Source organism: Molossus molossus, unplaced genomic scaffold (genome assembly GCF_014108415.1).
Source record: "Molossus molossus isolate mMolMol1 unplaced genomic scaffold, mMolMol1.p scaffold_m16_p_2, whole genome shotgun sequence".
NCBI lineage: Eukaryota > Metazoa > Chordata > Mammalia > Chiroptera > Molossidae > Molossus > Molossus molossus.
Genome location: NW_023425355.1, coordinates 14,299,569 through 14,323,900, shown reverse-complemented (window position 1 = coordinate 14,323,900; position 24,332 = coordinate 14,299,569). Strand labels below are relative to the sequence as shown.

The 24,332-nt window shown below is 34.2% G+C and overlaps 1 protein-coding gene across 2 annotated transcripts in view; it reads right to left on the bottom strand.

The window, feature by feature from the left end:
* DACH2 (dachshund family transcription factor 2) overlaps nt 1-24,332 on the bottom strand; it is a 563,669-nt gene that overhangs the window by 93,951 nt on the left and 445,386 nt on the right. For both annotated transcript variants that reach the window (XM_036271613.1, XM_036271612.1), the window contains 2 exons: nt 23,854-24,012; nt 6,275-6,447 (listed from right to left, as the gene is read on the bottom strand). In XM_036271613.1, the coding sequence (XP_036127506.1) occupies nt 6,275-6,447; nt 23,854-24,012 (332 nt within the window). The remainder of the gene's footprint in view (nt 1-6,274; nt 6,448-23,853; nt 24,013-24,332) is intronic.

The window sequence follows — 24,332 nt, the reverse complement described above, 5'->3', positions numbered from 1 at the left end:
TCTGATTTTTAAATCTGTATTATCATTTTCCCCCAAAGATTACTAGTGTTTCTGGACTTTTCACCCACCCTAATTAATGCTCTAGAATATGTCTGCCCAATAATATTTTCTGCAATAATGCAAATGTTCTATACTGTGCTGTACAGTAGTCATCAGAAACATGTGGCTATTGAGCACTTGAAATGTGGATGAAATAGGTAAAGGGATTACCCAAAGAACATATAAGCACAATCCATAGACACAGACAACAGAGGGAATGGCCAGATGGAAGGGGGGAAGGGGCTGGGTGGAGGTGGCCAAAGGAGGGGTGGGGTGGGTACATCTCTAATAGTGTCAACAATAAAAATAAAGTAAAAAAAACAAAAGAAATGTGGTTAGTTGCAACTGAGGAAATGAAGTGTTTATTTTATTTAATCAATTTAAATTGAAATAGCCACATGTGGTTAGTGGTGACCATATTGAACAATGTTGTTGTAGTAGGTATGTTTTATGTACCTAAGATTCACTATTAATTATTTACATCCATGGAGGTGGAGAAATTTATTCAAGAATAAGCAGATATATTATTTCTTTTAAAAATATCTCACTAATATAGGAACTCAATGGATGAAAAAATAGAAAATACAGATGGACACATACATCTTTAGCCAGATATAGGTGGCTTCAATTAGTTGTTAAAAAATTTTTCTTGTTGCCTGGCCAGTGCGGCTCAGTGGATTGAGCATCGTCCCATGAACTGAGAGGACCCCGTTCAACTCCCAGTCAGGGCACATGTCCAGGTTGCAGGCTCGATCCCCAATAGGGAGTGTGCAGGAAGCAACTAATCAATGTTTCTCTCTCACATCAATGTTTCTATCTCCCATCCTCTCTCTCTCTCTCTCTCTCTAAAAAATAAAAAATAAAAAAAATAAAAATTTGTTTGAAATTGCTTGTTATCAAATGTAAAATCGGCTTACCTGAATTAAAATGAAGAGTTAGCATGGTTTATAGATTAACCTAACCAGTTTTCTAATGTACACTCAATAGAAAGAAATGCAAACATAGAGACAATGTATAAAGAAAGTGATATCTGTTTTGCAGAAAGAAAAATTTAAGCAGAGAAACATTAAAATAGTTGTTCCCAGTCCCTTTGATCAGAAATGCTAACTGCTGAAAATTAATTATGGCTTATATAGCCAGTCATTCATTAATTTGATATCCTCTATTTATCATATAAAGGCCACATGTGACAGAACTACAGACAACATGATACTCAATGGGCCAAAACTAAAAGTGTTTTCTGTAAAAACAGGAACAAGACAGGGATGTCTGCTTTCACCACTGTTATTCAACATAGTACTGGAAGTCTTAGCCACAGTGATCAGACAGGAAGAAAAAATAAAAGCCATCCAAATTGGAAAGGAGGAAGTGAAACTGTCATTATTCACAAATGACATGATACTGTATAGAGAAAACCCTAAAGACTCCATTAAAAATCTACTAGATTTAATAAATTAATTTGGCAAAACAGCAGGGTAAGTATTAATATCCAGAAATCGATGGCATTTTTATACACCAACAATGAATTCCCAGAAAAAGAAACTAAAAAAATATATATATATACTATTTTCCATTGCAACAACAAAAAATAAGATACTTGTGAAAAATATGAACCAAAGAGGTAAAAGATTCATTCTCAAAAAACTACACGACATTAGAAAAAGAAATAGAGAAAGTTATAAAAAAAAAAAAGTGGAAGCATATACCATGTTTGTTCATGGATTGGAAGAATCAACATCATTAAAATGTCCGTACTCCCCAAAGCAATCTATAGATTCAATACAATCCCTAGTAAAATAGCATGGACTTATTTTACAGATCTAGAGCTAATACTTCAAAAGTTTATATAGAACCAAAAAAAACAAAACAAAAAACAAACAAAAAAAGCACTCCAAATAGCCACAGCATCTTGAGAAAGAAGAACAAAGTAGGAGAAATCACAATATCAGATATCAAATTATACTACAAAACCACTGTGATCAAAACAGCCTGGTACTGGCACAGGAACAAACATATTGATCAATTAAATAGAACTGAGAACCTAGAAATCTACCCAAGCCATCGCATTCAATTAATATTTGAGAAAGGTGATTTAAGAGCAAGAGTATACAATGGAGTAAAGACATTGTCTTTAATAAGGGGTATTGGAATAATTGGATAGGCATGTGCAAACACATGAAGCTAAACCACCAATTTGCACCATACACAAGAATAAACTCAAAATTGATGAAAGACTTAAATGTAAGTCATGAAACCACAAAAATCTTAGAGGAAACTGTAGGCTGCAAAATCTCAGACATCTCAGGGAGCAGAATTTTCACTGGTACATCGTTTAGGGCAAGATAAACGAAGGAAAAAATAAACAAATGGGACTACATCAAAATTAAACGTTTCTAAAAAGCATCTGCACAGCAAAAGAAACCAGCATCAAAATTAAAAGGGAACCCACTGTATGGGAGAACATATTTGACAATGATACATGGGATAAGGGATTAATTTCCAAAATACATAAAGTACTCTTACAACTCAACACCAGGAAGATAAACAATCCAATTAAAAAATGGGAAGAGTGCCTGAATAGACACTTCTCCAAAGAGGACATACAAATGGTAAAGAGACATATGAAAAAATGTTCAACATTACTAATCATCAGAGAGATGCAAATTAAAACAACTGTGAGGTATCACCTCACACCTGCCAGAATGGCCGCCATCAACGAATCATCAAACAACAAGTGTTGATGAGGGTGTGGTGAAAAGGGGACTCTAGTACACTGCTGGTGGGAATGCAGACTCGTGCAGCCACTATGGAAAGTGGTATGGGGTTTCCTCAGAAAATTAGAAATGGAACTGCCATTTGAGCCAGTGATCCCACTTCCAGGAATACAACCTAAGAAGCCTGAAACACCAATCAGAAAGAATAGATGTGCCCCTATGTTCATAGCAGCACTATTTACAATAGCTAAGATCTGGAAACAGCCCAAGTGTCCATCAGTAGATGAATGGATAAAAAAATGGCGGTACATATACACAATGAATACTATGCGGCTATAAGAAAGAAGGGTTTCTGACCCTTTGAGACAGCATGGAGGGACCTGGAAAGTATTATGCTAAGTGAAGTAAGCCAGTCAAAGACAAGTATGACATGATCTCACTTATATGTGGAATCTCATGAACAAAATAAACTGATGAACAAAATAGATCCAGAGACATGGCAGTAGGGAGCAGACTGACAAACCTCGAGGGAAGAGATAAACCAAAGAACTTATATACATATATGCATAACCAATGAACACAGACAATAATGAGGGGAAGATGTGGGGGGAGTGGAGAGGAGGGTGTCAATGGGGGAACATAGAAGGAACATCTACAATCCTTTTAACAATAAAAATAAATTTTAAAAAACAAATGAAAGAAGATTCCATTTTCTTCAGCATATATGTGTAATTGGAAGGACTTAACAAGTGATCAAATGCCAACTTTAAAAAACAGCATCCAATTTTATGTTCATGAAGGTTCTGTCTTTCCTTTTAAAAGCTTGCATGTAGTTCAATTTTTAATTTTTTGAGGTAACACCATATTGTTTTCCATAGTAGCTGCACCAGTCTGCATTCCCTCCAGAAGAGTACTAGAGTCCCCTTTTCTCCACACCCTTGCCAACACTTGTTGTTTGATGATTTGTTGATGGGGGCCCCACTTCTAGGAATATACCCTAAGAAACCTGAAACACCAATCAGAAAGAATATATGTACCCCCATGTTCATAGCAGCACTATTTACCATAGCTAAGATCTGGAAACAGCCCAAGTGTCCATCAGTAGATGAATGGATTAAAATCTGTGGTGCATATACACAATGGAGTACTATGCAGCTGTAAGAAAAAAACATCTCTTATACCTGGAAAGTATTATCCTAAGTGAAACAAGCCAAGCAGAAAAAGGGAAATACCACACGATCTCACTTATTTGTGGAATATAATGAATATAACAGTCTAAGGAATTGGGGTAGTCCCAGAGACGTGAAAGTGGGGTACAGACTGACATTCCCCAGAAGACGGGGTTGGGGGGGAGAGATAAACCACAGAACTTATATGTATGTATGCATGAACAGTGGACATGGACAACAAAGCTGGGGACAAAGCGGGGAATGAGGGGGAGGGGGTAGTCAGTGGGGGGAAAAGGAGAAATGTCTGTAACAAAAATAAATAAATGGATTAATTAAAAAAAATAAGAAAAGAAAAAAATAAATTAAATTAAAAAATTTAAAAAAAGAAAAATAAATAAAAGCTTGCATGTAAAATAGACTAATCAATAATAAACAAAAAATATAGTTATATTGTTTTAATATACTGAAAATATTTGGATTATTTAAGGAGAAGAGAATGATCTTTTCCCTTTCCATCATCAGCAGCAATGGTTATCCTAGTCATGAGCCGCAATCCCAAGGCCTCTTTGCTGTAAATTCTTCTCAAAGCAATCAAAAGTCCCAAATATTCAACCAAAATGTAGCTGATTCAGTCTGAGTCAATATTCATTAAGAAAACTAAATGAATGTACTTTTGAAGAGCCATAAACATGCCTCTATTGAGAGTGTTTTGTCATCATTTCCAAGCAGGTATAGCAATTCCATTAAACCACACTTTGATTTTGAATAGAGTTTCCCAGTTTTGTGTGGGGTCACATACTCAGTAGCCAGCGAGTTTGAAAATCACTGGAAACTTATTCCATCTTTTAAATAATGTTTGTGGATGTTTTGTTTTGTTTTTTTCCTCACGGACAATTCTGATTCTTGGTTTATACTCTGATCAAATATTCAAACAACAAAGCTCCAATTAGCTAGGATAGACTGAGGGTTGGAATCCTACTACTACTTAGCTATAGGAATAGAGTTTAACATAAATTTATAAATTTTTATTTTCCTTTCCTGCAAAGTTGTTATACAATTGCTTCATTGTTTTAGAAGTCCCCAGCACTGGAAGCTCATTTAAAATTGAAGCAAAATATCCAGAATCTCAAATTTCTTGTGCCTTACCGTCTCTCACTTCCATGTGCATCTATTACAATGATATCAATAATGCAAGGCCCATCTCAAATCCATCAACTGTAATGCCTTTTGTGGTCTTCTGCCCTTTCTCTTCTCCAAGCTAGGTATGCTGTCTCCCTCCTCTAAATTCCTATCTACTTGGTGATTCTCTATTCTATTCATCACAGTATGTCTTAGTAGTGCAACTTACATGGGTATTTGTTCTTTGTCTCACATTTAGTTTGTGATTCCCAGAAGTCCAGGACTATGTCTTATTTATATATTTCCTATGTTGCCCAATATTACATGCACATATTAAGGATAAAGTATATGTTGAATAAATAAAGTAATAAAGAATCAAATAAATGGGTTGCTGTGTTTAACTATAACTTTTGCTCTTATATGTCCTTACATTATCTCCTCACCAGAAGAAAAAATATATTTAAAGGGTTAGTTTATGTGTACTTGGTAAGATGGCAGAGAGGCCATGTGCCAAACTAATAGGGAACAGGAGGGATTATAAAATATTATTTGTTTTATTACCCAGTGGTCATAAAATTTTGAAAAATAGTATCTTCATCGTGATAATGATAATGCTCTAAATTATCATAAATATTTGCTTAATGTTTCACAGTTTTTAAACTCTATTTTACTCATATTATCTTCAGATAGCCAATTACATAAGAAGGATAGATTATTTCTATGACCTTTATTTTGCAGTTGAGGAAATAAGTTCAGGCAGGTTAAATATCATATCTAAGGTCATTCAGTTCTTAAGTGGCAGAATCAGAATTGAAACTCAGGTCTTTCTGATTACAAGGCCTGTATGGTATGTACCCCACAACTGCCTTTCAAACACCAACAAGATATACAGTGTGTACTTTGTTTCACTCCAGCAATGTGAATGGTTTTTGCATACATTTCTCTGTCATTAGTCTGGCCACGCCTCCCAAACACTGTTCTCATTGAAAGACAGGAAGCTAGAATTAAAAGTGAGCTCTGTGATCATGGAATGAAAACAAAGAGCAACAATAAAGCAACAAACAAAAAACACCTCAGCAAGCCTAATCATAAATCAAACTCATCAATACTGTATGCTAAATAACTGAGCCAATGAGTTTTTGTTTTTACTGAAGACTCAGTAGTATTGCTAATACTTTATCAAAATGTATATGTAATTAACACCTCTGTCTTCTTCTAAATTATGATTCTTACCTTTATAACAGAGGCCCCAGCTCTAGAGAGTGGGCTGTGAATCTGGGCTGCAGCAGCCATGTTGGCAATAGTATTTAGATGGTTCATCTGATTCATTGCCATGGCAACTGATGCAGGAGGTAAGCTGACTGGAAGTAGAGGATGAGGCATCATCATAAATGGCAGATCCAGTCCTAAAAGAGACAGTGCATGTTAAATTATTACATTTGTAAAATTATTTTGACAAGGGGAAATCACATGAAAAATTGATGCAAATAAAAAAGTAAATTTATCTTCTTGGATTTCTAAAAAAATCAACTTTTATTATATTATAATATCTCTTTGGGCAATTAATATTACCTATGGAATTTAATATTGTTTATAATTTTTAAAATTATCTATTCCACATACTATTATTTATCAATATTCCTTTTTCTTGCTCTCACTCTCAAAGTATAGGTGCAATCATTTTTTTAAATATTTTTATTAATTTTTAGAGAGAGAGGAAGGGAGCAGGGATGAGAGAGAGAAAGAAACATCAATTACCTGCCTCCTACACACCCCTCCACTCGGGATTGAGCCCACAACCTGGGAATGTGCCCCAACCGGGAATCGAACCAGCAACCCCTCGGTGCACAGGACAATGCCCAACCAACTGAGCCACAATGGCCAGGGCAAGATGCAATCTTTTTATCCATAAAAACAAACAAAAATCTTTAAACCAAACATCATTATAATATGTTGGTGTGTTTATCATTTCTAGCCTAACAGTTTCTTTAAGAGACATAATAGTGGTGCTAGTAAGACAGGATGTAGATTCTCTAGACTCCAAATTATTGAAGAAATTAAGACTTGGACTATGTCCCACCCTGTAGTAATATATATTTAAAATGAATGCTTATAGCTCCAATTTGAAGCCTTTGTCAATAAGGAATAACTCCCCTCTCAAATATCAACCTGTTTTCTAGTTTAACACCAATTTCAAATATTTTTGAGTAGGGTCTAGAATTCTGTTTCCTTTCTTATGCAAGATGAAATAATTTTCACACATTTTAAATGTCTTAAAGAATATCTCTCAAGAATTATCCACATTTACACTTGTGGTAGCCACAGATATGTCATAATGAAAAATGTAACAAATTAAAAGAGTTGCCTAGTTACAACTTGTGCTGTTTGGGATTTGTGAGGAAACAGCTTTGACCAGAGGCTAGGAAAAGTTAGCTTAACACCATGGATGTTAACATGGCTATAGTAAGTCAACCACAGGACTTTACAATGTATTTTAAACTATTACTTCAACTTGCATTCTTTTGGACAGAAGCCCAGAAGCTGGTAATCTTTAACAGATGTTCTAAAACATCCTTGCCTTTAATTTTCCTAAATTATTACAGATTACATAGATTCTACAATGGGCCATGTTTATGTTGGTTCTACACATAATTATCAACTATTAATAATATCCCCTTTTCCTCTTTGCTATCCCCTAATTTTTTTTTTGCTTCCCATATTACAACAGCAAGTGAACAACAATGAATCTATAGGAAGCATATTCAGAGCCCCACTAAACCTCATTCCTTAATCAACATAACAGTAATATAGACAAAGACTCAAAACTCATATATTTGGGACCAAAAGGAGGATAGAAGGGAAAAATAATGTTAACTGATTTGAATTACATCTCCTGGGTTCAACAATGATGGCTGAATTAAAGCCATTAACAAAAATAAAATTCAAGGGAAACACAATGTGTAAAAAAAAAAAGACACTTTCAGATATGACAGGCATCATACAACACTAAAGTGAGCATCCCAATTAAAGAACTCCTAAATAAATACAATCAGCAATATTTCTGATAGAGACAGTCACAAAATGCACTGCTATCAGAATTACACAAAGATTAAAATAATAGCTAGAAACTTAAATTCTGTGCGGAATCCAAAAGTGGGGCATACTCTGTACTCCCTATGGGTCCAAATTCCAAGAAAGTATTAATAAAGTATTTTAAACTTCCCCCCTATCACTTCACTTATGGCTCCATCTACAAAACTATCTATAAATCATTTTTAGGCGCAATCTACCAAAGCAAATTTTTCAATTACAAATCATTTCGCCTGTGATTATTAATTTGTCAGAGAAGCCTCAACACTGTGCAAACAATGAATTTGAAAAGTCCTTCTGCACCTATTAAACTAGAAGTTTATTTTCAGTTAGCCTTCTAAAATTACTTAGATGCATATGCATTTTATACTTTTCTCATCATACAGCTTTAGTATAATGATGGCGTATCCCATTACATACATTAAATCAATTACTGTTTATCTTTCCCCTAAAACCTTCACTTCATGCTCAACACTAGCAAACATCAATGACCTATTCACGGTTCTATCTAAGGCTCTCAATCACCACAAACCTAAGGTATTTATAGACTTCAATTCTTGGTGTACTCAATGTTTTAGTAGCAAATTGATCAAATTGTAGATGAAAAGTAGCCATCAGTGCATCCCTTTACTGCTCAAATACTTAAATAAGCCTTTGTTCAATTTACACTTTCCTTAACAGTGTAATAATTTTTCCTTATTCTCCAAAGATTTTCAGCAACATCCAGACACCATCTGGCTGTATCAAGGCATATGCCTACTTAAAGTTCAATTGGCATGCAAACTAAATGCAAACTACAAACAGAATTTAACAGCTCATTGACAGTTTTAAAATCGAATTCATCAAACATTTCAAATGACCATGAAGGACTTAAAAGTCACACTCTCAGATCATGACTTGCAATCACTAACCGTCATTTGACTATAATATCCTATACTCAAGCTAATATTTACATTACAGGACACTTTAACAGTGACCACTTGAGTTACACATGCAAAGTATATGCAAATATTGAATTATATAAGTCAACCTTTTCCCAAAGATGAAAACATTAAATTGAGGGTCATCAATAGTACACAACACGCCAGCAATTTGGCTCATTTAGTCAAATGCCAGAAATGTACAGAGACTTTTTATGTATGGTAATGAAAACAAATTCTTTTTAAAATAACTAAAATGGGTCATCTCTTTCCTGTCAACGAGTCCTATAACTTTTATGTAAGTTCATCACACCACTTCCTCCTAGCCATAAAGGCTAAAAACTTCAGTAATGCTTTAATCCTCCCTCTAAAATAACATATTCATTCAATTTCCAAGTCATATTGACCTCTGTAATATCTTGCCATTCCGAATGTCAGATGCCAATTCCATTGTGCTGGGTTGGTGTTCCTATGCTGTTTCATTGGCCTTTCCAAGTCAATTTTAAGATCTTTCGTGGCTATTTCCTGACTCCAGAATAAAATATATAAGGTCTTTGGTTTCATATGAGATTACTTTTCTAGCTTGGATCTCTCAATTTATTCCTCTATGTATGCTGTACTCTGGTCCTGCTGGGCTATTTGCAGCTCTCTACAGTTTTAATTCACCTCAATGTTCATTCTTGTCTGTCCACGTCTCTCTCTGGAATCTACTTCTATAACCCTGTTTTGGGGGATATGGTAAATGTTCACCACCATTTAAAAAAATCAGTAGGGTTTATTTTTAAAGAAGTTTTAGATTTACAAAAAAATGAGCAGAAATTACAGGCTTTCTGTATACTTCCTCTCCATCAGCAGTTTCCCCTGTTATTAATGTCTGTAATAGTGGGGTACTTTTGCTACTGTTGGTGAGTCAGTGTTGATACAGTATTACTAAATACAGTTTATAGTTTGCATTATGGTTCATTGTGTCGCACATGCTACAGCTCTTCACAAATGCATAATATCATGTATGTACCATTACCATATCACATAGAAATAATTTCAATGCTTTAAAATTCTATGTGCTCCACCTATTAATCCCTCCTCTCTTACCCTTGGCTTTTACTGTCCCTGGGCATTTGCCTTCTCCTGAATGCTATAGGTAGAGTCATACACTAGTCTTTTCAGCCTAGCTTTGTTTCACTTAACAAAATGCCCTTAAGATTAATCCAAGTCTTTTCAAGTCTTCATAGCTTATTTGATTTTTTTTTAAGCTACTGTTCCAAGGAATGGATGTACCACCATTTGTTAACTCATTCACCTATTGAAAAATATCATTGTTTCTAACTTTTAGCAATTATGAATAAAGTTGCTATAAAATCTGGTCATAAATTTTTGTGTAGACATAAGTTTTCAATTCATTTGGATAATTCAGGGAGACTATATTTTGCTTTGTGGGAAATGGCCAACACGTTTTACAATGTGGCTATACCATTTTGCATTCCCATCAGCAATAAATGAGAATTCTTGTAGCTCCATATCTTTATGAGCAATTGGTGTTGAAGGAGTTTTGAATTTTAGCCATTCCAAAAGGTGTGTAGAGGTAAATTATTTTAATCTGAAATGAACTAACAACATATGATGTTGAACATGTTTTCATATGCTTATTTTCCATCTGAATGTCTTATTTGCTGAGGTGTCTGTCTGTTCAGGTCTTTGGTTAATCTTTAATTGGGTTTAAATAAACTTTGTTAGTGGTAATTTTTAAGAGTTTTTTGTAAATTTTCTATCAGTCCTTTATCAAGTCTATGTTTCACAAAGATTTTTGCCCACACTGTCACTGGTGTTTTTAATTTTCTTAACAACATATTCCCCAGAAGAGTTTAAATTTTTAAATTTTGAATGTGTAAGTCCTATTTATCACTTTTTAAGGATCACACATTTGGGGTTGTATCTAAAAACTCATTACGAAACCCAAGATCACTTAGATTTTCTCTGATGTTATCTTCTAATAGTTCTAGAATTTTCAAATTTACATTGAGGTTCATGATACAAATTGAGTTAAGAGGGTAAGGCCTGTGTCTAGATTCATTTTATTTTTTGCATGCAATGCAGGTAAGTAGATGATCTCATGTGAGTTATTGAAAAGATGATAATTTTCCATTTAATTGCCTCTGTTCCTTAATTAAATATTAGTTTACTACATTTGTATGGATTTATTTCTGGGCTTGCCATTCTGTTATAATGATCTATTTGTCTACTTTCTCCAATACCACACTAACCTATTATCTTGACTACTGCAGTTTATAGTAAATCTTGAAGTAGGGTAGGACCAATTGACCAACTTTGTTGTGTTGGTTATTGTGAGTTTTTTGTTTTCCATATAAACTTTAGAATCAGTTTGTTGATATGTACAAAACAACCTACCTGGATTTTGATTATGATCGCATCAAATGCATAGATCAAACTAGGAAGAACTAAAAAAAAAAAAAAAAAAAAAAAGAACTAACTTCTTAGTGATATTGTATTTTCATATACATAAATATAGACTATTTCTCCATTTACGTAAATACTATTTGATTTATCAGAGTTTGTAGTATTTTTTTCTAAAGATCTTATAAATAGTATTTTGTCATGTTTATACCTAAGCATTTCATTTTTTGTTGCTAATTTTCAATGGGTGTGCATTTTTAATCACAAATAACACTTTTTCATTTCTGGTATGTAGGAAAGCAATATATATTTATTAACAACCATGCCATATGGTTTTTAGTTCCAGGAAATTTTTGTCAAATCTTTTGGATATTTTTACACAATCATGTCATCTTTGAATAAAGACAATTCTTTCTGTGTTTGTATATATACCTTCTATGTCCTTTGCTTGTCATATTGTATTAGCTAGGATTTCCAGTACAATGATGATACATGTGATGAGAGGAGGCATCCTTGATGTTCCTGATCTTAGAGGAAAAACGCAGTTTTTCACAATTAAGTGTGATGTTAGCAATAGAATTTTTTTGTTTGATGTCCTTTATCAAGTTGAGGAAGTTCCCCTTCATTTTTATTTTTGTGAGAGTTTTTAGTAAGAGGTAATTTTATTTGAAACATCTTTTTTTCTGCATCTATGGTTAGAGGCATATTTTTCTTCTTTAGCCTGCTGATGTGACACATTACATTAAATAATTTCCAAATGTTGAGCCAGCCTTGTACACCTAGAATAAATCCCACTTCTTTATGGTATATAATTCTTTTTCTACAATGCTGGATTTGACTTAATATTTTGTTGAGGATTTTTGCAGGTATGCTCATAAAAAATATTGGACTATAATTTCTTTTACTTGTAATGTCTTTGTTTGGTTTTGGTAAATGGGTAATGCTGGCATTATAGAATGATACAGAAAGTATTTCCCCTGCTTCTATTTTCTGGAAAAGAATATAAAAAATTGGTATATTTCTTCCTTAAATGTTTGGTAGAGTTTACCAATGAAGCCATCTGGATCTGGTGCTTCCTATTTTATTGATTTGATTTTTTAAATAGGCATAGGCCTGTGCAGACTATCAAATTCTTATTGTATGAATATGTATAGATTATATCTTTCAAGAAAGTGGTCCATTTCATCAGGTTATCAAATTTGTGGGCACAGACTTGATTATCCTTTATTATCCTTTTAATGCCCATGGCATCAGCAGTGATGGCCCCTATTTCATTTCTGGTATTTGTAATTATATTTTCTCTTTTTCTTAGTTAGCCAGGATAGAGCTTTATCAACCTTATTAATCATTTCAAAGAACCAGCTTTTGCTTTCATTGATTTTCTCTACTGATTTCCTATTTTCAACTTCATTGATCTCTACACTAATTTTTATTATTTTCTTCTGCTTTGGATTTAATTTCCTTGTTTTCTTCTTTAGTTTCCTAAAATAGAAGCTTAGATTGTTGATTTTATCTCTTTTTGTTTTTAACATATTCATCCAATGCTATAAATTTCTAAGTGCTGTTTTTCCTGCATCCCACAAATTTTGATAAGACATTTTTATTTTTATTTACTTAGAGATAGTCTTAAGATTTCTTCTGTGACACATTTTACTTAGACATATGCTGTTTAATCCCCAAGTATTTTTGGATATTCCAGCTCTCTTTCTGTTATTACTTTTTAGTTTTATTCCATTGTGGCTGAGACCATACTTTGTATAATTTTAATTTTTTAAATTTGTTAAGGTATATTTTATGGCCCAGAATACGGTCTATCTTGGTGAAATATCCACATGAATTTAAGAAGAATGCACATTTTTCTGTTGATGTGCTAATTAGTCCAATTACACCCTTCCTGACTTTTTGCTTACTGGATATGTCCATTACCAATAGATGAGTATTGAAATCTCCAAAATGAACTGTGGATTCATCCACTTTTCCTGAAAGTTCTATCAGTTTTTGCCTTATATAGTTTGACACTCTGTTAACAGGAGCAACCACATTAAGGCTTGTTATAGTCTTCTTGAAGAACTGAACTCTTTATCATTATGTAATGCCCCTATTAAGCTAAGAATCTTCCTTGCTTTGAAACTCATTTTTGTCTGAAATTACTATAGCTAATCTTGCTTTTTTTGATTAGTATTAGGACAGCATATATTTATCTAATTCTTTACTTTTAATCAATATGTGCTTTTATATTCAAAGTGACCCATACATGCCCAGCCTGTGTGTCTCAGTGGTTGAGCGTCAAACCGTGCACAAATAGGTTGCTGGTTTGATTCCTGGTCAGGACACATGCCTAGGTTGTGGGCCCAATCTCCAGTGAAGGGCATGCAGGAGGTGGCCAATCGATGTTCTTTCTCATTGATGTTTAACTCTCTCTCTCTCTAAAATCAATAAAGAAAAATTTTTTTAAGAAAATAAAGTGACCCATACATAGAAAGCAGGCAGACGGCTCTGGTGGTGGTTATGGGGTGAGGGAGGGTAAGGGTGTTGAGAAGGTAGAGGGATTGAGCAAAAAAGAAAAAAAGAAAAAGAGAGAGGACGCATGGACATGGACAACAGTGTGGAGATTGTGTCAGGGGAGGGTGTTTGTGGAGGTGGAAGAGGCCATAGAGGGGATAAATGGTGATGAAAAATATGAAATAAAATAAAATAAAGTGAGTTACATATAGATAACATGGAGTTCAGTCTTATTTTGCTAACTACTCTGACAGTTGACATGATTATACTTGGTTTGTATTGTTTTCTTTCTTGCTTGATACATGATTATATAAGACATATGTTGCACTTAAGTAATGGCAAAGGCATCAAGATCCCAGGTCACCTTAGCTAGACTCAACAAGAAGCAAAGAGAGAGAACCCAAATACACAGAATCAGAAATGAAAGAGGAGAGATAACAACTGACACAACAGAATACAAAAGATCGTTAACAACTACTATGAACAATTATATGGCAACACATTCGACAATCTAAGAAAATGGACAAATTTCTAGAAACACATAGTCTCCCAAAACTAGATCTGGAAGAGATAGAAAACTTGAACAGACCAATAACAACAGAAGAAATTGAAGATGTATTCAAGACTCTCCCAGCAAACAAAAGCCCAGGCCCGGATGGCTTCACGGGGGAGTTTTACCGAACATTCAAAGAAGAACTAATACCCATTCTCCACAAACTATTTCAAAAAATTCAAGAAGGAAGACTTCCAAACTCGTTTTATGAAGACAGCATAATTCTAATTCCAAAACCAGAAAAAGACACAACAAAGAAAGAAAACTACAAGCCAATATCCCTGATGAACATAGATGCCAAAATCCTGAAAAAAATACTAGCAAATCGGATCCGGTAATACACCAAAAAAAATTTATCCACCATGACCAAGTGGGATTCATCCCAGGGATGTAAGGCTGGTACAATATTCGCACATCAATAAACGTGATACACCACATAAATAAAATGAAGAATAAAAACCACATGATAATGTTAATAGATGCTGAAAAAGCCTCCGACAAAATCCAGCATCCATTTCTGATAAAAACGCTCAGCAGTATGGGAATAGAGGAATCATATCTAGACATAATAAAGACCTACAGACAACATCATCCTCAATGGGCAAAAAATAAAAGCATTTCCCTTAAGAACAGGAACAAGGCAAGGATGCCCACTTTCGCCACTCCTATTTAACTTAGTACTGGAAGTCTTAGCCACAGCAATCAGACAGGAAGAAAAAATAAAAGGGATCCAAATTGGAAAGGAGAAAGTGAAATTGTCATTATTTGCAGATGACATGACACTATACATAGAAAACCCCAAAGACTCCATCAAAAGTTTACTAGACTTAATAAATGAATTTGGCAAAGTAGCAGGATACAAAATTAATGTCAAGAAATCGATGGCATTCTTATACACCAATGATGAACTCACAGAAAGAGAAACTAAGCAAAAAATCCCTTTTACCATTGCGGCAAAAAAATTAAGATACCTAGGAATAAACTTAACCAAAGAAATAAAGGACCTATTCGCAGAAAACTACAGGTCATTGAAAAAAAGAAATAGAGGAAGATATAGAAAAGTGGAAGCACATACCCTGTTCATGGATTGGGAGAATTAACATCACTAAAATGTCCATATTACCCAAAGCAATCTATAGATTCAACGCAATCCCCATCAAAATACCAATGGCATACTTCACAGAATTAGAACAATTATTTCAAAAGTTCATATGGAACCAAAAAAGGCCTCGAATACCCACGGCAATCTTGAAAAGGAAGAACAAAGTTGGACGGATCACAATACCAGATTTCAGGTTATACTACAAAGCCACTGTAATCAAAACAGCCTGGTACTGGCACAAGAACAGGCATACAGACCAGTGGAACAGAACAGAGAACCCAGAAATGAACCCAAGGCAATATGCTCAAGTAATATTTGACAAAGGTGGCAAGAGCATACAGTGGAGTAAGCACAGCCTCTTTAATAAATGGTGCTGGGAAAATTGGACAGCTACTTGGAGAAAAATGAACCTAGACCATCAACTTACACCCTACATGAGAATAAACTCAAAATGGATAAAAGACTTAAATGTAACTAATGAATCCATAAAAATCCTAGAAGAGACTGTAGGCAACAAAATGTCAGACATCATACGCAGCAGAATTTTTACTGACACATCACCTAAGGCAATAGAAACAAAGGAGAAAATGAACACATGGGACTACATCAAACTCAAATGCTTCTGCACAGCGAAAGATACAATCATCAAAATGGAAAGGCTACCCACTATATGGGAGAGCATAATTGCCAATGATGTATCAGATAAGGGGTTAATTTCCAGTACATATAGAGTGCTCATACAACTCCACAAAAGGAAGACAAAGAATCCAATTAAAAAATGGGCAGAGGAACTAAATAGACACCTCTCCAAACAGGACATACAAATGGCTAAGAAACATATGAAGAAATGCTCATCATCACTAATCATCAGAGAGATGCAAATTAAAACAACAATGAGGTATCACCTCACACCTGTCAGAATGGCCGCCATCAACAAATCATCAAACAAGTGTTGGCGAGGGTGTGGAGAAAAGGAAACTCTAGTACACTGCTGGTGGGAATGCAGACTGGTGCAGCCACTATGGAAAACAATATGGTGTTTCCTCAAAAAATCAAAAATTGAACTTCCATTTGACCCAGTGATGCCACTTCTAGGAATATACCCTAAGAAGCCTAAAACACCAATCACAAAGAATATATGTACCCCCATGTTTGTAGCAGCACTATTTACAATAGCTAAGATCTGGAAACAGCCCAAGTGTCCATCAGTAGACGAATGGCTAAAAAAGCAGTGGTACATATACACAATGGAGTACTACGCAGCTGTAAGAAAGACCTCTTATCCTTTGAGACTACATGGAGGGACCTGGAAAGTATCATCCTGAGTGAAACAAGCCAAACAGAGAAGGACAAGTTTCATATGATCTCACTTATTTGTGGAATATAATGAACATAACAGTATGAGGAAGGGGGTAGTCCCAGAGACGCGGAAGTGGGATCCAGACTGACAGTCCCCTAAATAGGGGGGTGGTGGGAAAGAGATAAACCACAGAACTTATATGCATGTGTGCATGAACAATGGACATGGACAACAAACTGGGGAAAGGGCAGGGAGGGAGAGGGAGGGGGGAATCAGTGCGGGAAAAAGGAGAAACATCTGTAACAAAAATTAATTTAAAAAAAAAGTCCCAGGTCACTTGAGCACATGGGATAGTTTATGTCTTTAATTGGTGTATTTAGGTCAATCATATTTAAAATGGTTACCAATAAGTGGATAAGAAGCTATCATATTTGTTAGTGTTTTCTATTCATTCTCTTTCTTTTTTTAAATCTTGTTTTCTACACTTTTGTTACTTTCTCTTGTAAGTGAGCACTTTATGATTTTTTATCCTCTTCTTTCATCATATTTATTATACTCATTATTTAATTACATTTTTTAAAATTAAGCCCTGGCCTTTGCATCCCACCACCACCACCACCATTTCAAACTTATCTAAGCCCACTTTCAAATAACACTATTACCCTTCATGTGTAGTGCAAGTGACTCATAGCAGTGTATTTCCAATTCCTCCCTCCTGCTCCTTATAACATTGCTGTCATTTGCATCACTCATCAATAACATGTAATCCCCCAAAACAATCTTTTTATTATTATTTTGAACAGAATTTTATTTGTTAGATTTCTTAATAATAAAAATATAGTCTTTACCTTAATTATTTTTAATTTTTCAAACTTTCCTCCATTTTATTGAGAAATAATTGACACACATTAATCTTTAAGTTTAAAGCATACAATATGATGGTTTGATTTATATATTGTGAAATGATTATCACAATAGGTTCAGCTAACATCCACCTAGTCATATAAATACAATAAAAAGAAAAGAAAGAGGAAAGAAAAAGTCTTTTTCCCTTTGGTGAGAACTCTTAGGATTTACTCTCTTAAAAACTTTCCCATGTATCATATAGCGCTGTAAACTATAGCCATCATGTTGTACATTACATCCCTAATTACTCGTCTTACAACTGGAAGTTTGTACCATTTGACCACCTTCCTCAAATTCCTCCACCTCCACCTCTAGTAACCACAATTCTGATGTCTTTTTACATAAGACTTTTTTCAGATTCCACAAATAAATGACAGCATACAGATCAAACAGTATTTGTCTTTGTCTGACTTATTTCACTTAGCATAATGCCGTCAAGGTCTACTCATGGTATTACAAATGATTGAATTTCCTCATTTTTTATGTTGAATAATATTCCTCTGTGTGTGTGTGTGCGCGCGCGCGCCACTATATCTTTATTCATTCATCCATTGATTCCATGTCTGGGCTATTGTAAATGATACTGATATAAACATAAAGGTGCAGACAGATTTTCAAGTTAGTGTTTTTGGTTTTTTTGGATATAGTTCCAGAAGTAGAATTGCTGGATAATATGTTTGTTATATTTTAAATTTTTAAGGATCCTCCACCTTATTTTTTATAGTGGCTGTACCAATTTCCAGTCCCACCAACAGTGCACAAGGGTTCCTTTCTCCACATCCATGCTGACATTTGTTATCTGTTGTATTTCTGATGATGGCCATTCTAACAAATTAAGGTGATATCTCATTGTGGTTTTCATTTGCATCTTCTTAATAAGTATCTTTTCATGTACTTGTACTTGCATATACCTTTAGGGAGAAATGTCTATTGAGGTCCTTTGCTGATTTATATATATATATATATATATATATATATATATATATATATATATATAGAGAGAGAGAGAGAGAGAGAGAGAGAGAGAGAGAGAGGAGAGAGAGAGAGAGAGTTGTATGAATTCTGGATATTAAGCCCTTATCACAGATATGGCTTGTAAATTTTTTTTTTCACATTCCATAGATTGTCTTTTCATTTTGTTGATGGTTTATTTTGCTGTGTGGGAGATTTTTCATTTAATGTAGCTCCACTTGTTTATGTTGTTACTTTTGTTTTAGGTGTGATTTACAAAATATTATTGCCAAGATCCATGTCAAGGATATTTTTTTTCCTATGCTTTTTTTTTTTAGGTGTTTCATGATTTTAGGTATTCTTTCTTTTAATTTTTTTTCTTTATTGATGTTAGAGAGAGAGGAAGGGAGAGAGAGAGATGGAAATATCGATAAGAGAGAACATCGATATGCTGCCTCCTGCATGCCCCCCACTGGGGATCGGGCCCACAACCTGGGCATGTGGCCTGCCTGGGAATTGAACCAGCAACCTCTTGGTGCATGGGTCGATGCTCAACCACTGAGCCACACTGGCCAGGCTTAGGTATTCCTATATTTAAAATTTTAATACATTTTGAGATCATTTATATAAGTGGTGTGAGATTGGGATCAATTTTTATTCTTTCATATGTGAATATCTAATTTTTCTAACACTATTTATTAAAGAGACTTTTTTCTCCAGTAAGTATTATCAGCTCCTTTGTCAAATATTATTTGATCATGTTTGCTTAAATTTATTTCTGGGCTTTCAATTTTGTTCCATTTGTCTATTTGTCTGTTTATATGCTAGTACCATACTATTTGATTACTATAGCTTTATAATATATCTTGAAATCTGGAAGTGTGATGCCTCCTTCTTTGTTCTTCTTTTTCAGAATGTATTTGACTCTTCAAAGTCTTTGTGGTTTCATCTACATTTCAGGGGTATTTCTTTTTTCTAATTCTGTAATAAATGCCATTAAAATCTTGATAGGGAGTTCATTGAATCTATAGATGGTTTCAGGTAGTATTGACATTTTTATCATACTAATTTTTTCAATCAATGAATATGAGATACCTCCATTTATTTGACTTTTTCATTTTCTTTTATCAATAATTTATATTTTTCAGAATAGAGATATTTCACCTCTTCAGTTAAATTTATCCTAAGTATTTTATTGTTTTTAATGCTATTGTAAATGGGTTCTATTTATATAATACATTTTCAGAAAATTTGATTTTAGTATATAGAAACTGCAGATTATTGCATGTTAATTTTGTGTCCTACAACTTTGCAGAATTCATTAATAATTTCTAACAGTTTTTTGGTTCAGTATTTAGGATTTTTCTATATAGAAAGTCATGTCATCGGCAAATAGGAAAAAAAAAATTACTTCTACTTTTTCAATTCTTATACTATTTTCTTTTTCTTGTCTAATTGCTCTAGCTAGGACTTTTAGTACTATACTGAATAGGATTGGTGAGAGTGGACACCCGTGTCTTGTTTATAATCTTCGAGTAAAATCTTTCAACTATTCATTGTTGAATATATGTGGACTTGTCACATATGGCCTTCATTATGTTGAAATTTGTTTCTTCTTTGCCTAGTTTGTAAAGAGTTATAATCATGAATAAATGTTGAACAGTGTTGAATGATTGTTATGTCTACTGATTTACATATGTTGAACCATCCTTGCATCCCTTGTATAAAGCTGAATTCAGTTTGCTGGTATTTTATATCTATATTTATCAGGGATAATGGTTTATTTTTCTCCTAGTAATGTCCTTTTCTGATAATGATATCAGTATAATTTTTACCTCATAAAATTAGTTTGGGAATGTTCTTTCCTTTCAATTTCTGGAAGAGTTTGAAAATGATTTGTGTTCATTCTTTTTTAAATATATTCATCAGTGAAGTCATCTTTTCCTTGGCTTTTCTTAATTGGGAGATTTTTGATTACTGATTAAATGTCCTTACCAGTAGTTAGTCTAGTCAGATTTTCTATTTCTTTCTGATTCAGATTTACTTTAATTTATCCCTTCTTTAATACTCTTCCTCTATGTAGATCCAAGTTTCTGACCTATATAATTTTCTGAGCCCCCCCCCCTTTTTTTTTAACATTTCTTACAGGATAGATCAGCTGGTACAGTTACAAATTCCCTTGACTTTTGTTTGACTGAAAATATCTTTATTTCTTCTTCACTTTTAAAAATAAATTTCACTGAATACAGAAATGTAGGTAGGTGGGTACTTTTTTCTTTCAACACTAAATATTTCATTTCATGCCATTCTTGCTTACCTGGTTTCTGAAGATAAGTACAATGTAATTTTTATATTTGTTCCTCTATGGGTAAGAAGGGCTTTTTACCCCCTCTGTGTCTTCTTTCAAGATATTCTCCTTGTTTTTGGTTTTCCAGTTTGACTACAATCTGCATAGGAGTGGAAATGTGTGTGTGTGTGTGTGTGTGTGTGTGTGTGTGTGTGTTCTCTGAGATTCCCTGATCTGTGGTTTGGTATCTCTCATTAATTTTGAAAAAATTTTGAGTCATTATAACTTTAAATAATTTTCTGTTACATTCCCTCATTCTTTCTCTTCTGGTATCCCCATTACATGTAGTACGCGATACCGTTTTTGGTATATTGCTACATAGTTCCTGGATATTCTGTCCTGTTTTTCATTTCCATTAATATGTTTTTGCTTTATTTTTCAATTTGGGACATCTTTATTTTACTAATTATTTTCTCAAGCATGTCCAGTGTACTGATGAGAGCATCAAAAGCATTCTTCATTTTGTTGGACAAATCTGATGTCTAAAATTTTCTCTTGATTCATGGAATTTCTACCTTCTGCTTAAATTCCCGATCTGTTCTCATATATTTTCTACTTTTTTCATTCTATCAGTATATTAATTATATTTATGTTAAATTCTAGATCTGATAATTCTAAAATATCTGCTCTAATTTTGGTTCTGATGCTTGCTTTATCTGTTCAAACTGTGTGATTTTTTGCCTTTTTCATAACTTTTAATTTTGGGGGGGTTAAATCAAGTAATAATGTAGTGAGGAAAGGTAACTGAGGTATACAGGTCTTTAGTGTGAGGTTTTATGTTTATCTGGTTGAGAGTTAGGCTGTGTTTCCTGTTTGCTGTAGCTGTTGTATTAGCAGCTGTAATGTCCTCCCTCCACCATTGTTGTCTTTCATTTTCCATAGAGAATCCATATTAAATAGAGCCTGAGGCTTTCACTTTTAATTCTCTGTTATTATACAGAGTCCTACTGTGGTGGTAAAATGTGTAGGGAGATAGGCATTCAGTAATTTTATGATTAATGTTAGTCTCTTAGAAAGCCTGTGTCCTTGGGCTGTACATTTCACAAGCTCTATACAACTGTTTTTCCCTGTTAGTGAGACAGGAAGGCTAGAGGAGGCTAGAGTTGAGTAATTCCCTTTTCACATGCGAAAGGTTAAAGGGCTTAGAGCTGTGGATCTCCCTTTTGCTCACAGAAATTGCTATAGGATTCTGGAGTTTAGTATATCCCTTCCCCCAAGTCAGCTAGGCTCTGGTAAAAAACCAAGTAGCTTAAGTTCTGATAAAATAGTTTCCTTTGAAGGCAGGCCTTTATTAAGAAGAAGATAACACATTGGACATATTTTGATCTGGTTACTTTCCCTTTCCCCCCTGCCAGAAATATAAGGGAAATTTTCTCAGGTCTTCACTCTGAAAACTAGATGGGGCTTTTGGAAGTAAGACTCATGAAAGTGTAGGGATGCTCTAAGTATCCCCTCTAGCTAGTTCCATACTGAGTCTCAGCAATTATTCAACTACCCTTTCAATGCTTCTACCATTCTCAGCTGTGGTTCTTGCTCCCTATATGCTGTGATTCTCTGTATCTGCCTATCTCTCTGGTTTTGGGTGTAGCTATGCCCTATGATCTTAATTTGAGATATATTTAAAAGAGTTGTTGACCCCCCCCTTTTTTTCTTGTTATGATAATGGGAGTGACAATTTCTAAGCTCTACATGTCAAACCAGAAACCAGAATCCCTCTAAGTTTTCCTCCTTTATGACATGCCTACCTTAGTCAGTCCTTTTTTGACTTCTAATAACATAATATTTATAACTTTCTTGGCATTAATGTTGCTTGCCTTTGCTTACCTAACATTCCATTTTCATGGGAGATTTCACTCTTGAGATTATAACCCCTTTATAGTAAGACATCATAACTTATTTTATATACTTAATAACTGATTAATTCCATTAAGGTTTGGGAAATCATATTAAAATATCTCATAATTCCTTTGTTGTCTTAATCCTAGGGTTTAGTGAGAGAACAAAAGTCTTAGGGAATTAAATAATGGACCTCTTCTCTCAGATTTCCTGTTCCTAAGAAAATAGGATTTTAGTCAAGCAATGTAAATAAGACCTGCTTTTCTACAGAAATAATTCTGTCTTTGAAGTTCCTAAAAACATGATCTATACCAGAATTTGTATGCATAAGCAGTAGTTTGATTACTGGGTAATAATAAGTTATTATTATGCAGTACATTACTATATGCAAGTCACTGTTAACAGCACTCTCTTTATTATTGTTAGCCCTCACAATAACCTTAATGAGTGGGTATGGTTTTATTCCTACTTTGTAGTTGTGGATAATGAGGCTTGGAAAACTTAAGTGACTTCCCCAAAGTCAAAAAGTGATACGAAATTCAAAAATTGTAGAATTTAAACCCACGTTTACATGACTACAGCCAACATTCTTAACTGCTCTGCTACATGATCTCCCATGTACCTTTACTCTACTTCATGACCCTTCAATCTATCTCAACTCTATAAACCCTACACTTTCACTGGGTTCAGAATACAAAGTGTTCAACATGATACCACAAAATCACTGCTAAACCCTATTCTTTCAAATAAATCTCTCTTTATTTGCCCTTCTGACTTAAAATTTAACAACCCTATTGAAAAGAAATAGACTAGCCCTGCTGACCCAAGGTTTCCATTGGTTCTTATAGGATATTTTCTCAACACACCAAGTTTGAGGAGTGCAATATACATACTGTTGGTCAGCAGGTGGTTCTGCTGCAGTGGATTGAGGGTAGGAGCACCCCCAAGGCCTGGCTGGCCAGCCAGAGCTGCATGAGTAATTCCATGTTGGGGTCCAGGAGCAGGAAGAGGAGACTGCATCTTATCCTTATCCCATGAGGATTCACTTCCACCTGAAAACATCCATATGAACAGATTGCAATTTGAAAATATTCCATGGGAAGTCTTGTTAAAAATTTCTTTTTAGGGTTATAATTATCACTATTACTTCTTAGGCATATTATTAAATATTTATTAAACATTTATTATTAAATATTTTATGATGGTTTTAAAACTTTCAATAGTCTTGGATTTAAGCTGCTTCTGAAAAGAGTAAACAACTCTCACTAATAATATAGGCCCACTTGCCTTAAAGGTAGTCTAAACAAAACTGGAATCATGATAGCTTTTGAAAATACTTATCTGTTGAAAGCCATTCACTGAACACTACTGC